Raw genomic sequence first — 13,218 nt, forward strand, 5'->3', positions numbered from 1 at the left:
TGATGGTGGCTATCTGAGCCATGCAACATCCGATCCAAGGATGTTTCCGGATATCTAGGATCGCACCTGATCAAACAATGTCCCCGCAAATGTGAAAATTGAGGAGTTCCTCATAAGCCGGTCTTCAATTCTTAAGTTTTCCGATCGTGGAGAACACCAAAATCTCTCGTTCCGATTGACATTATGTGAGGCCACATTTGGTGCGGGCTGAAAGGATCCATCGAGGTTATCGGCGCTGTAGGTGACAAGTTCCAAAACTTTGGCAAATCGTGATGGAGACACTGTGGAACGGCTTTCATAGTCGGGGTCAACCAAATCGCAGTTTCTGTCCGTTACTTGGCCCAAATGATTTTGACAAAAAGCTTTGTCTCTTCCACCTCAATCGACTGTCGGAGGTAGCACTGACAATGCGCCCACAAACTTCGAGTAATGATCGATGCCTTTCGATGCACGGGGCAGCGCATCGTGATGGAGGGGTATGCATTTTGTAGCACGGTTCATCAGACCGACGGCATTGTTCAGTCTGTAACAACGTCCGCAAACACAAGTGTGTTTGCAAAACTGCGAGGGTTACAAAAGCGATCGATCAGTTCCGAATAGGCTGCACATCGGTGTCCAAGAAGATTGTCCGACACGTTCACGGCGACGTCGTCGAAGTCTGCTCTCGTTCACGTTGGCGACAAACTGGATCAGTTTGGATTCGGACAGACGTGAGCGCAACATGGCGCGTCGACGTCGCGCTCGGCCCGGGGCGTTACCGGTAGTCGCAGTCGTCTTCGTGGCGATGTTAGCAGAGATCGTCGCTTCTGATGCTGTGCAGCGGGAACTGACATTGAGCTTCACCTCCGAAGCACGGTCAGGTTCCGAGCTGCCGACAAACGACTCGTTCGTCTTTGACGGCACCTCATCCGACATCGCTCGACAGCTATACTTGAGGCACGCAGCAGGCGAATCCATCGATAAGTGCGTCCCTAATACGCTCCCGGTCGCTGTCACGGCGCGACTTGCACCCTTGAACGTGTCGTTCGACAATCTACCAGGATTGCTGCAGAGAGCGCTGCTGTGGGATTCGGGATACGTGCTCTCGCCGGAGAATGACGCGGTCCAGATTTGGACACTCGGAGGCCGATCCATGGCGAATCTGGCGATCTCCAGGGTGGAATATGACACGACAGGATGTACAGCATTGAACTGCAGTCAGCCGGATGATACAACCTACTATGCCAACAATTTCTGCACTGGGACGCAGATGCTGACGGCAGCCAAGTGTTTGATGGACAACTTCGACTCGGACACGAGCTCGCACCTTGCAATGTGGTCGGACGGAGGAAATTCCGATTCGACTCCGGAGATCCGAGCGGTGATGCATGGATGGCTGGACGCGTCCACAAATGACTCGTACTTGCTGTATGCTGTCCATACGATGACGGTTGACTCGGAACCAGCGTATGGAACGTGCAACAAAGGCGGCTATGGCTCTCTCGTCGTGCCGTGCTACCCGCTGAGTAACACCTCGACCGACATCGTGGCCGTCATGTCGGTGCCCGTTGCTACGCCGTGGGTAACAACATGGATCAAGCAGTATCAACCTACTTCGGATACTACAGTGAACAGCGAGTCCGACAGCGACGGCAGCGGGTTTAACCTGTGGCTGCTTGGCCCGATCCTGCTTTCAGCTCTGATCGCGTCCATATTGATCGCCTTCGCTGTCTTCAGGAAGCGGCGACGACTGCGATCTGTCTACTTTCAGCGTACGTCTCCTGCAGAGAGTGACCTCGGCTCCAGTAGAGAGTCCAAGCCCTCAGGTCCTCTAGCTGCGCCTCGCCAACGAGAAAACAGAACAAGTCTCCGTCGTACAGAGCAGGAAACAATCGGCGAGTTTAATCGCACTCTTCGCCTACCCGGTGAGGACGACAGTCCAGTCGAAGAACCGTCGCCTATAATTGAGGAAATCCTGCCACGTCCGCGTCGAAACACTGCGCCGGCCTCAAAAACTGCATCAAAATCTACGCGTGGTGTCCAAACCATCGCACCTACAAGTAAGAGAGGCACAGTGCCGGCATCTCACAGCTTTACACCTCCACGGGCACGGACACAGTCGACACCTCAGACAGCATCCCCCGATCGAACTCAGTCAGGTCGGCCAGCAACGCGTCGGTCCTCAGCTCGAAGATCTCCAACAGCTGACGAGCGTCAACCTTCTATTCGGACGTCTCCTGTCCGTCCCTCTTCGGCTCAAGCGTCGATAAATCCTGCACGCCGTCAGTCATCAACTGCAACTTCTACACGTTTATCATCCGCTCGGAGTTCACGTCGATCATCGGCGTTCTCTCCGTCAAATCGAAGTCAATCGGACGCGTGGAGTGATAACTCATCGACGCGAACCCATTCGGCTGCACCAAGAGACCACTTGCCGACACTTCGGGAGTCGGCGTCGATGTCTCCGATAATGGAGTTCATGCCGTCGATCCGAGACTCGATCCAAGCGGATCGGGAGTCTATCCCTGCTCTACGTGAGACGTTTTTTCGCCACTCTGCTACAGACAACGTGCAGTACACTCTAACCACCGACTCAAATCTCATTGGGAAGCGCATCGCCTGGGAGCGTATCCAACTCGGTCGACTGCTGTCTCGTGGAGCTTACGGGGAAGTGTGGGCGTGTCGCTATGCTGGCAAGAAAGTGGCCGTCAAGCGACTGCTCCAGACGAGAACGCACACGTTTCTGGAGACGGAGAAGTTCACAAACGAGATTCAACTTACGGCGAGTCTGAACCATCCGAATATCGTTCGATTCATTGGCGTAACGTGGAGTAGTTTGGAGAATCTGGCCATGGTGGAAGAATATCTTCCTCGAGGAGATCTACAGAACTATCTGAAGCGGAATGGCGACTTGATGACGTGGGCACGAGACAAGATCGACATGGCTATTGGAATCGCACGAGCGATCGATTATCTGCACACTCGACAAGTTATCCACCGCGATCTCAAGGCTCGAAACATCTTGTTGACCAAGAGACTGCAGCCGAAACTGATCGACTTTGGCACGAGTCGCCTTTGGGAGCCTAACGACATGTCGGCCGGGGTAGGAACCCCCTTCTGGACTGCACCAGAAGTGCTCGAGAGCAGCGAGTACACGGAGAAGGCGGATATTTATTCCTTCGGAGTGCTCTTGACTGAGCTGGACACTTGTGAAGCCCCGTACCACGACACTTTGGGGGCGAATGGGGAGAAAAAGAAGCCGTTCCACGTCCTCAAAGACGTCGTGGATGGCACATTGAGACCGAGTCTCTCGACTGGATGTCCTCAGCGAATCTGCAGAGCAGCAGACGCGTGTTTCCAGCACGATCCGACGCTGAGACCGTCAGCGTCGGAGCTCGTGAGGATGCTGGAAGGCTGAAGCGCAGTCCATGCGCTTATACAATCATATACAGGATAGGATAGGTTACACTTAAATCACACAGCACTCGCGGGATGCCTCGTACGTGGCATGTTTTCTTTACTACACTTAGTTCCCTTGCAGCATTTCTACCAGTTGAGCGCCACTAGGTCGGCGAGAAGGGTCGTGTTGACAGCAAAGAACTCCAATACGACGGATTCGAGGCGGGCAATCCTGCTAGAAACTCGGACGTAGCGTCCCTGCCATGACTTCTTGAAGGATGTGGAACGGTTTGGGTTTCTTCCCGTCGGAGCCCGCACAGTCGTGGAACGGAATCTTACACGTGTCCAGTTCGGATAAGACGACTCCGAAAGAGTAAATATCTGCCTGCTCCGAGTATCGTTTGCCCTCGAGAATCTCTGGCGCGGTCCAAAACAGAGTGCCGACACCAGCCGTCATGGTGTTATCCAGCTCACTCCAAAGTCGATTACTTTGGCTTCCCAACGTCTCGTAAGTAAAATATTCTTGGATTTTAGATCACGATGGATAATCGGAGGAGAGTAGCCGTGGAGATACATGTACTCCAGCGCTCGAGCTACACCGACAGCCAAGTGGATTTTGTCTCTTGCCCACGTCAAAAGATCCGCGTTTCTCTTGAGATATTTCTGCAGATCTCCAAGTGGGAAATATTCGATGACCATTGTCAAATTATGGAGACTGCCCCACGCGACGCCGATGAAAGCGCCAATATTTGGATGTTCCAAATGCGCATTTAGCTCAATCTCCAGAGCGAATTCATGCACGTCTTCAGCTTTGTTCTCCTTGGTCTGTAGCAGTCGCTTGGCTGCGACTTTCTGCCCTGCGTATTCACAGACCCACACTTCCCCAGACGCTCCTTTGGACAGCGCATTCTCGAAGCTTAAATGCTCCGGTGGGATGCGCTTTCCGATGAGATATTCGCTCGTCAGGAGCACTTTTAACGTGGTGTTCGACCCTCCAGACGCGAATTCTGCGCCGTATCCTGCTGGAAACTGAATCGTCTGGTCGGCACCCGAGTACGTGGCAGTGGCCATCAAGTCTTCGCTGACTGCGACTGTCGGTCGAGGGATCGTATCTCGCTGATTGAGGCGTTTAGCTGAAGGAGCGGCCACGTAGGGTGCCTCACCAGTTGTGGTCGCGTCGTATTCGCTCCGAGCTTTTTGCTGTCGCTTCTTCTTGCAGTAAAACATCAGTCCGATCAACGCGAATATCACCAAAGCTCCCAGAATAATGGGGAGCAAAAGAAGCTTGTTAAACCCGCTGGAATCCGTCCCCGCCGCGTCCTTGTAGTCCGTCACCAGCCACTCCGAGACCCACTGAGACCCCGTGACGTTCTTCATCTGCTTTTCGTTCTCCGCCGTGATGTTGTCGGTCGTCCAGCACGGGAACACCAACGATCCGTAGCCTCCATTCATGGTGCTGGTCGGACAGGCCTCCCAGCCCGGTTCGTTCTCCGATGTCACGGTATGCAGAGCCATGATCTCATATTTAGCACCTTGGTCGTCCCACTGGTGTTTGATCATACGAAGCGTCGGAGCTGACTCGGAATTGCCTCCGATGCTCCACATGGCTGCGTGGTACGAGCCGTCCGAGGCGAAATCCTCGACGATGCACTTGGCGGCGTTGTTCATCTGAGCCCCGTTGCAGTGCCATGGTCGTGTCGTCCGGTTCCGTGCAGTTCTTAGGCTCACAACCGGCATTTTTGTACTCGTCAAGAGTAAGTGCCAACGAGGACATCGTGTGGTCCCCCAACGTCCAGACCTGAACGGCGTCGTAGTTGGGGTTGATGGCAAAACCGGAATCCCATAGTAATGCCAACTGAGCGAGGCCCGGCAATTGGCTCCAGTCGAGCCTTAGGTCGTCGAGGCGATTCTGCACGGTGTCGGGTACGGAATTGAGTCTGACCAGGACGGATTCGTTGGCTTTGGCGCGATAGTATAACTGTCGACTAAGGTCGGAACTTGATCCGTCCAAGGCGATGGAGTCAGCCGAACCCGCCATGGTCAGAACTGATTAGGAGAAGTAATAGCCGACACGGCCGATATTCAGGAATGGAAAATCCGTGGCCGAGCGTCTCCGTTGGGGCGATTGAGGCGTTTTGGGTTCAGAGGGAACATGTGAGGTGTACACGACGAACCCATACGGTCCACAAGCGGAAGAGTGCCATTGTCAAGTTGACAATGTCATCATAGCAACCCTTGGGCTTGTGCTCTATCTCTACTACACTGTAGAGATTCTCTAGAAGTGTTTTCTTTTTGGTGCGGGGCGTATCGAGGACCTTGACACGGGAATTACCCTCCAGTTGGCATGTTGAAGTGGGCGAATGTTCGTCGTGTCCACGGAAGCGTCCATCGCTGTAAATCTGACGAAGTGACAGTTGAAGTTTCCTTCTGTCGTGTACACTGTCAGAAATTCTAGCAGAATATCTCGAGGCGGCTCTGCCGACGGCACTCAGCAATCCATGTACAGTACACGGACGATAGGTTCTGGTGTTCGCAGTGCAACAGCGATGACGGCCAAATTTCCGCTAAAGATACGACGTGGTACCTGGTGTTCGATCACTGACCTCGTGATCTAGTGGCGAGGAGTCCGCGATCGACCTCGCTCAGATCAAGACGGAGGATGCACTTGACGTTTCCCCACTCAGGCATGGGTCGATTGCATCAACCGCTGTCAGACGTTGGTCTAGTCGCGGTCGGGTCCGCGCGAATTCCCGTGCGGTTCGCGCCTGGGGGTCGCGAACGAGTCCCCGTCAGTCGTGAAAAAGATCTCCCATGCGGACTAGAGCTCTCGCCTCGCTGCTTCCAGTGCTCAGTCATGTCAATGCAAGTGTCTTGCGTCGGCAGTTGCTCAGCTCGGAAGCTTCGGCGTCCATGGATCGACCGCTCGAGGTGACGGAACGCGGACGACGTCGATTCGACCTTTGGCTGGTCCTTCCACTGACTTTTGGCTTCCTGGTCATCGTCACTTTGGTCTGGATCGGACTGTGCTATCGTCGGCATCGACATCGCAGTGCAGAACTAATGGTGACGTCTCCTGTGCTGGATCTACCCAGGTCCGAGCCGTACGAGTCCTACCAGGAGCAGCCGAAATCGGCCCCTTCAAGTGAGGGTTGGCACACGCTGTCACTCGATACAAACGCGAAGCCATTTGGTCTTGACCAAACCTTTCGAGTCCCACCGAGAAGTGACGAGATGATAACTCCCATGCCAACATTACTAGAGTCTCCACCTCTGATGGGGAAGCGGATCCCGATCCAGAGTCTCGTCTTCAAGACGACGTTGTCTACTGGCGCTTCGGGTGAAGTGTGGCTCGCTCAGCTCAAAGGCCAGCGCGTTGCTGTCAAGCAGCTACTCCAGACGAACGAGCGTACTCTGAAGGACGTTAAAGACTTTGTAGACGAGATCAGACTGAGTGCGAGTTTGGGCCACCAACACGTTGTATCATTTATCGGAGTGGCCTGGAGCAGAGTCGACAACGTGGCGATGGTGATGGAGTTCTGTCCGATGGGCGACTTGAGACGGTTCTTGGCTGAGAGCGGACGGTGGCTGTCCTGGTCCCGAGACAAGATCCGCATGGCGATAGGAATTGCGCAAGCTCTTCGATACCTTCACGAGCGAGAGCCACCGATTATTCACAGAGATCTCAAGTCCAAGAACATTTTACTCACCGACACTTTAGAGGCGAAGATCAGCGACTTTGGCGTGAGTCGATCTCGAAAAGATGGCTTCATGACGGCTGGGGTCGGTACGCCCTACTGGATCGCACCGGAGATTCTTGAAGGCAAACGGTACACTGAACAAGCGGATATTTACTCGTTCGGAGTGGTTTTATCCGAGCTGGACACGTGCAAGATGCCGTTCTCTGACGTCGTTACGGCAGAGGGAAAGAAACCCAAACCAGTTCAGATCCTGCACTGGGTTCTGGATGGAAGATTGAGTCCAACTTTCTCCGACAAATGTCCGAGTCGGTTGGAACGCAATGTTTGCAGCATGATCCGAAGCTGCGGCCGACTGCAGCCGAGCTAACTCAAGTGCTGCGGACGGATGTTCGTCACAGAATTTACACGCTTTGATGGCTGCTATGATACATGATATGTCATCGCGCGAAGACACTATGGCTCACAGTGTCTTCAGTCCATACTGTACAGTCCTGATCATGATGACACTGACCGACAGCGAAATGTGCTGAGTGAAAGTACATCGGTATTAATTAAAATACATGTAAATAACGATAAAATAAGACTCAACGGCCGGGAACTCATTAAAGGTGGTGGTAGCTAATTTTCTTGCGAGTCTCTCTAAATCCATAACATATTCGGCTGATGCGGTAAAGCCCGATCGATTCATCCAGTTGCTACTCTCGTCGGTGCCACATAACTGCTCCAGATGATGGAGATCCATCTGTGCAAACTCCCCTAGAGTCGCCATCACGACTCGATTCTCCTGCCCGCATGGTGCGCATTCTTAGAATCCCAGACTGACTCGCAGTCATGCGCGTGTCTGGTCTCCTTTCAATTCTTGCAGCCACTTTGACCACGGCCCAAGACTACACGATCACCTTTCGAAGCCTGGAAGAGCAGGACCCTGGATCGTCATCGTTACCTTCAGACTCCTCGTTCGACTTCGATGGTACCAACTCAGACATTGCGCGACAGCTTTACACCCGTCATCGATCTGGCGATACCAGCGCCGCAGTCTCCATCAAGTCCGTTCCGACTGCAGTGACCGACAGACTCGACTCGTTAAAGATAGCGTTCACTCATTTGCCGGGACTGGTTCAGCTTGCGGTTCTATGGGATACAGGCTTCGGCATCTCTCCTAATGGTGACCCCGTGCAAATCTGGACCACAGGAGACTTTACCATGGCAGACATCGCCGTATCTCCAGACGATATCACTAACGTGAACTGCACGATGTTAGAATGCCCTCAACCAAACGATACGCCAGCTTACTCAAGTCAATATTGTTCTGGAACTCAGATCCTCAACGTTTCTCGATGCATAGTCGACACGTTCGAGGACTCTGGAGCGAAAGATTTCTTAGGAATAATGTGGTCTACAGGTGGAGACGCGACTATGACTCCCCACATCCGACTGAGAGATCATACGTGGACGGAGCCCACGACGGGGGTTTCCTACAGTGTCTACGCTGTTCATACGGTTTCTAGCGCCGACGATCCGACGTGGAACCAATGTCCGGTTAACAATGGCTACTCTTCGTTGATTGTTCCGTGCCACAAGAGAAGCGAGTTCAGTGATGCTGAAATGGCTGCAGTGAACAAGCCCAAAGGAAGCGAGTGGGTGACGATGTGGCTGAAAGACGAATTCGCTGTCGGGGACTCATCAGGATTCGATGAGCTCTTGTTGATTCCTATTCTTCTCGTGGTGGCTGCTGCAATGGGGATGGGCTGGTTCTGCTGGAAACGGCATGCGATGCTGAAGAGAGAGCAGTCTTCTTCTTGTTGCGATTTTGACGTGGTTTCTCCAAACTACTTGGGTGTAGTAGCACACGAGCAAGCTCGTCGAGGGACGGTGGCGACGACAAGCTACGGGCCGTCCATTTCTAGTCACCAAGGCGACTACGAGAGTGCAGGCTCCAACCAAACGTTCAAGATCTTGCTGCATAGTCAGCACCTTCTTGGAAATCGAATCCCGTACGAAAGTCTCTCGTTCCAGATGGAATTATCCAAAGGAGCTTCAGGAGAAGCTTGGATTTGCCAATACGGAGGCCAACCGGTTGCAGTCAAGAAGCTACTGCACACTAAAGACCAGAAGGCAGACGACGTGCAAGCGTTCGCAGAAGAGATTGAGTTGACGGCCAGTCTGATTCATCCTCACATTGTCAAGTTCATTGGCGTGGCTTGGAATAGTCTCAGCAACTTGTCAATGGTGCTGGAATTTGTGTCGGAAGGAGATCTCCAGGGCTTTTTGCACAAAAACTCCGATGTCTTGTCGTGGGCGGGAGATCGAATCTACATGGCTGTCGCCGTGGCCGAAGCGCTGGAGTATCTGCACTCTCGAAGCCCCGCAATTATCCATCGGGATCTCAAGTCGAACAATATCCTTTTAACGGAAGATCTCGACCCGAAACTCATCGACTTTGGAGTAAGTCGCGGCGTGATGGATCTCACGATGACAGCGGGTGTGGGTACTCCGTACTGGACGGCGCCAGAGGTTCTGGAGGGAGCTCGATACTCTGAGGAGGCAGATATCTACTCGTTCGGGGTGGTCTTGTCGGAGCTCGACACGGGACGGATCCCGTACTTTGACACAGTGGACCACGATGGAGCAAAGTTAATGCCCTTCCAAATCCTACAAGAAGTCATGGCTGGCACGTTGCGACCAAGTTTCTCGGTAGATTGCCCGCCCAGAATTCAGCGAATTGCTGCAGCGTGCCTCTCGTTCGACCCTTCCGACCGACCAACAGCGCAAGAGTTAATCCAGTGGCTTGAAGGTTGACATAGTGACCAACATGCAGATTTATTGTAAATACATGGTGGATATTTAGCAGCCCTTCAGCAATATGCTCCAATAATGCTGCATCAGTCGTCATCTGACAGACGAGATGGGTTATTAGATCGCTGATATCCCGAGATCCCAAGCGTCATCAGTCGCCGTCCCTTAGTCCAAGATTTGACTCAGACCACTCAACTGGTCGGTGATACCAACTTGGTATGACCGATCACGACACGATAACTCTGCGGAGTTTGACGTCCGTTTCGTCTTCGTCATCCTCCGGCTCGTCATATGTTTTCGACGGCACCAACTCGGACATTGCACAGCAGCTTTTCCTCCGCCACCGAGCTGGTGAAATTGGTAAACAAGTCAATCTCACTTCTGTCCCTGCTGCTGTTTCCGACCGACTGGATGCGCTCAATATCGACTTCGACGACCTCCCTGGTCTCGTTCAACTCGCTGTGCTCTGGGATTCAGGCTTTGTCATTTCCCCTGATTATGATCCGATTCAGATCTGGACCATGGGGAACTACACGATGGCAGACCTGGCAGTACCGAAAGCCGACGTCTCGTACGTGGACTGCACGTACCTCAACTGCTCTCAACCAAATGGCGTGACGGCGCACTACGCACAGTACTGTACTGGGTGGCAAATGCTCAACGTGTCTCGATGTGTGACCGACAACTTTGTAGATCCGGGGGCAGATACTTATCTAGGGATGATGTGGTCCACGGGAGGGGACCCCACAATGACCCCGTCCATTCGACTGAGAGATCACAAATGGGAGCAGGATATTCCCGAATTCGGAGGCCTTATTACGTTCCATGTGTACGTCGTCCACACAGTGCCACATGACCTTGATCCGGCTTGGAACGAGTGTCCACTGGACGAAGGATACGCGTCACTGACAGTACCTTGCCACCGAAGAATCGAGTTCACGGACGACTACATGGCTGACAATACGACCGTCCCAACTGGATCGGCGTTCGTGACGACGTGGTTGAAACAGGAGTTTGCTCAGGAGGACTCTCCGTCGCAGCTGTTGATCCCAGTCATCTTGGGTGTAGCCATTGCTGTAGCTGGGATGGCTCTGGGGTGGCTCAGCTGTAGACGAAAGTTAGAGGCCTCAATGAAGCAAAAATCAGGAATCGAACACGAAAGACGCTCGCAACGTTCAAGTGGGAGCTCCCAGGAGAGACGAGCCATTTCTATCTCCAGTCCACAGCAACGTCGAGATTCAGCAATCCAGAGTCTTTACTGCGAGAGAGCGGGGTCGAACAAAACTCTACAGATACTGCTGGATAGTGAACACCTCGAGGGCAAACGCATACCCTTCGACTCGATCGTGTTTGAGAGGGTTATTTCTAAGGGGAAGTGTGGGTTTGTGAGTTCAATCGACAGAAAGCGGCGGTGAAGCGTCTACTGCAGAGGAAGAAACAGAAAGCGGAAAGTGTTCAGAAATTTGCCTTGGAGATCGAACTCACTGCCAGCCTCATTCATCCGAATATCGTCCAGTTTATCGGTGTGCCCTAGAATAGTCTTGACAATGGAGTGATTGTGTCAGAGAAATTATCATCGCTAACTCCACAAAAATTTCTATATGTGCGCGGGGGATTTATGGTGGACTAGAGATAAAATCTACATTGCCATTGGAATCGCTCGTGCCTTGCAGTATCTGCACGCCCGTACGCCGGCTCTGATTCACAGAGATATCAAGTCCAGCAACGTTTTACTCACAGATTCAATCGAGCCAAAGATCATCGACTTTGGCGTAAGTCGTGGTCTTGTCGAGCTCTCAATGACTGTAGGTGTAGGCACGCCGTTCTGGACAGCACCTGAAATCTTGGAAGGTAATCATTACACGGAGAAGGCGGACATGTACTCGTTCGGTGTCGTGTTGTCCGAGCTTGACACTGGAAAGGTTACCTACCACGATGCCGTGACGGAAGATGGAACCAAACTGAAGCCGGTCCAGATACTAAAGGAAGTCATGTCGGGCACGATGCGACCAAGTTTCTCCGATGAATGTCCACCTAGAATTCGAAGAATAGGAACCGCCTGTCTATCTCTTGACCCTTCCAGTCGTCCGACAGCACACGAACTCGTTCGGCAACTCGAAGGCAGGGATAGCGAAGAAGAAGAAGAAGAGGGGGCTAGAACACTTTAAAACATCAATTTATCGCGCTCATTTTGTGGATGTCTAAAGCATTATGAGGTGTTCATTCTGCTTTCCAGATAGAAGCTTGACCACGCCATTCTCAAAGCCAGGGAACTTGACGAGACTTGCCGTGGGGGACAACCATGCAGCCGTATCAGGGAAATGCTTAATCACATGATCAAACAGCAGTCGCACGTCGTGTAGCGACAATGACTCTGTCTGCAGCTTCTTGTTCACACTTTCCAGCTTTTTGAGATCCTCATGCAAGGCCTTCAACGTGACATTGTCACGCGCAGTGGGAATCACGTCTGCAAGCGTGTCATCGTCAACATGCTCTAGAACTCCGTTGATCTTGAAGTACCTTCAATCAATGAAAAGGTACTGCTCCATCGTGTTGTATTGCGGAAGACTGGCATCAGCACACCTAGCTCACGAAGCTGGTGTCGGTTCTTAATAGTGTTCAGCTTCGTCATCAGCAAGTGCAACTTATCCAAGACCTCCGAATGTTCCCGAAGGGCTGCTTGCATAGCCAGATTGAACCGGTGAGAGGCGCAGCCGATCATCGGGACTCGAGCCTTTCTCGCCACAGCTACATTGACCGACGCATGGTCGCAGACGAAGAAGCAGAGTTGAGACGCGTCGATAGCATAGGTGTCCCAGTACATCGTCGAGAAGATCAATGATCGAGTTGGAACTCATATTCGACTCTTCCGCCAGCGTCGACGAGCCCAGCAGAAACTTGTCCTCGGGCGTCCAAGCGATGCCACCATAAAAATGCGTGCCGTCTCCCGTCCAGGCATCGATACGGAAGCCAACTTGCTTTCCGCACAGCTGCGACTTGATGCGTTCTTCCCCAAGCTTTTCAACTCCGCCCATGTGCTTTTTCAGCGACTTCCCGCTGACGGGCTTGAGGTTCGTTTCTTTCCTGGTCTTCTTTTTTTCGCACATGCTCAGCTCCCGATTTTCCATGATGATCCAGTCGTGCCAATGGTACATCGTGAGGGAAAAGTCGTCTGTCTTGAGGAAGACGTCCAGGCTACCCTCTCGTCGCGGAACAGCCCGAAACTCGTCCTCGTACGTCCCTCCATGCCGGCGGGGGGGGGGGGGGTCGTGTCTCCTCGATTCCCGCTATTAACTCCCAGAGGTTTTTGAAATCTAAGTCGTAAGTGTTACGACATTGTGAACAA

General features: G+C 52.7%; 4 protein-coding genes across 4 annotated transcripts; 3 read left to right on the plus strand and 1 right to left on the minus strand.

Annotated features, from left to right (window-relative positions):
• Positions 1 to 1,273: 1,273 nt before the first annotated feature.
• Positions 1,274 to 3,397, plus strand: PITG_17582 (protein kinase, putative; the record flags this gene model as incomplete). The annotated part of the gene is made up of 1 exon (XM_002896415.1): positions 1,274 to 3,397. The coding sequence occupies one exon, from the start codon at positions 1,274 to 1,276 to the stop codon at positions 3,395 to 3,397; it is 2,124 nt and encodes a 707-aa protein (XP_002896461.1).
• A 108-nt stretch (positions 3,398 to 3,505) lies between these two features.
• On the minus strand, positions 3,506 to 5,416 carry PITG_17583 (protein kinase; the record flags this gene model as incomplete). The annotated part of the gene is made up of 5 exons (XM_002896416.1): positions 3,506 to 3,579; positions 3,622 to 3,872; positions 3,959 to 4,454; positions 4,542 to 5,101; positions 5,145 to 5,416. The coding sequence occupies 5 exons, from the start codon at positions 5,414 to 5,416 to the stop codon at positions 3,506 to 3,508; spliced, it is 1,653 nt and encodes a 550-aa protein (XP_002896462.1).
• Positions 5,417 to 6,064: 648 nt separating this feature from the next.
• PITG_17584 (protein kinase, putative) lies at positions 6,065 to 7,443 on the plus strand (the record flags this gene model as incomplete). The annotated part of the gene is made up of 2 exons (XM_002896417.1): positions 6,065 to 6,306; positions 6,471 to 7,443. The coding sequence occupies 2 exons, from the start codon at positions 6,065 to 6,067 to the stop codon at positions 7,441 to 7,443; spliced, it is 1,215 nt and encodes a 404-aa protein (XP_002896463.1).
• Positions 7,444 to 7,907: 464 nt separating this feature from the next.
• PITG_17585 (protein kinase, putative) lies at positions 7,908 to 9,875 on the plus strand (the record flags this gene model as incomplete). Its single annotated transcript, XM_002896418.1, has 1 exon — positions 7,908 to 9,875. The coding sequence occupies one exon, from the start codon at positions 7,908 to 7,910 to the stop codon at positions 9,873 to 9,875; it is 1,968 nt and encodes a 655-aa protein (XP_002896464.1).
• Between the last annotated feature and the right edge of the window lie 3,343 nt (positions 9,876 to 13,218).

Source organism: Phytophthora infestans, genomic scaffold (genome assembly GCF_000142945.1).
Source record: "Phytophthora infestans T30-4 supercont1.60 genomic scaffold, whole genome shotgun sequence".
In the NCBI taxonomy this organism is placed as follows: Eukaryota; Oomycota; class Peronosporomycetes; order Peronosporales; family Peronosporaceae; genus Phytophthora; species Phytophthora infestans.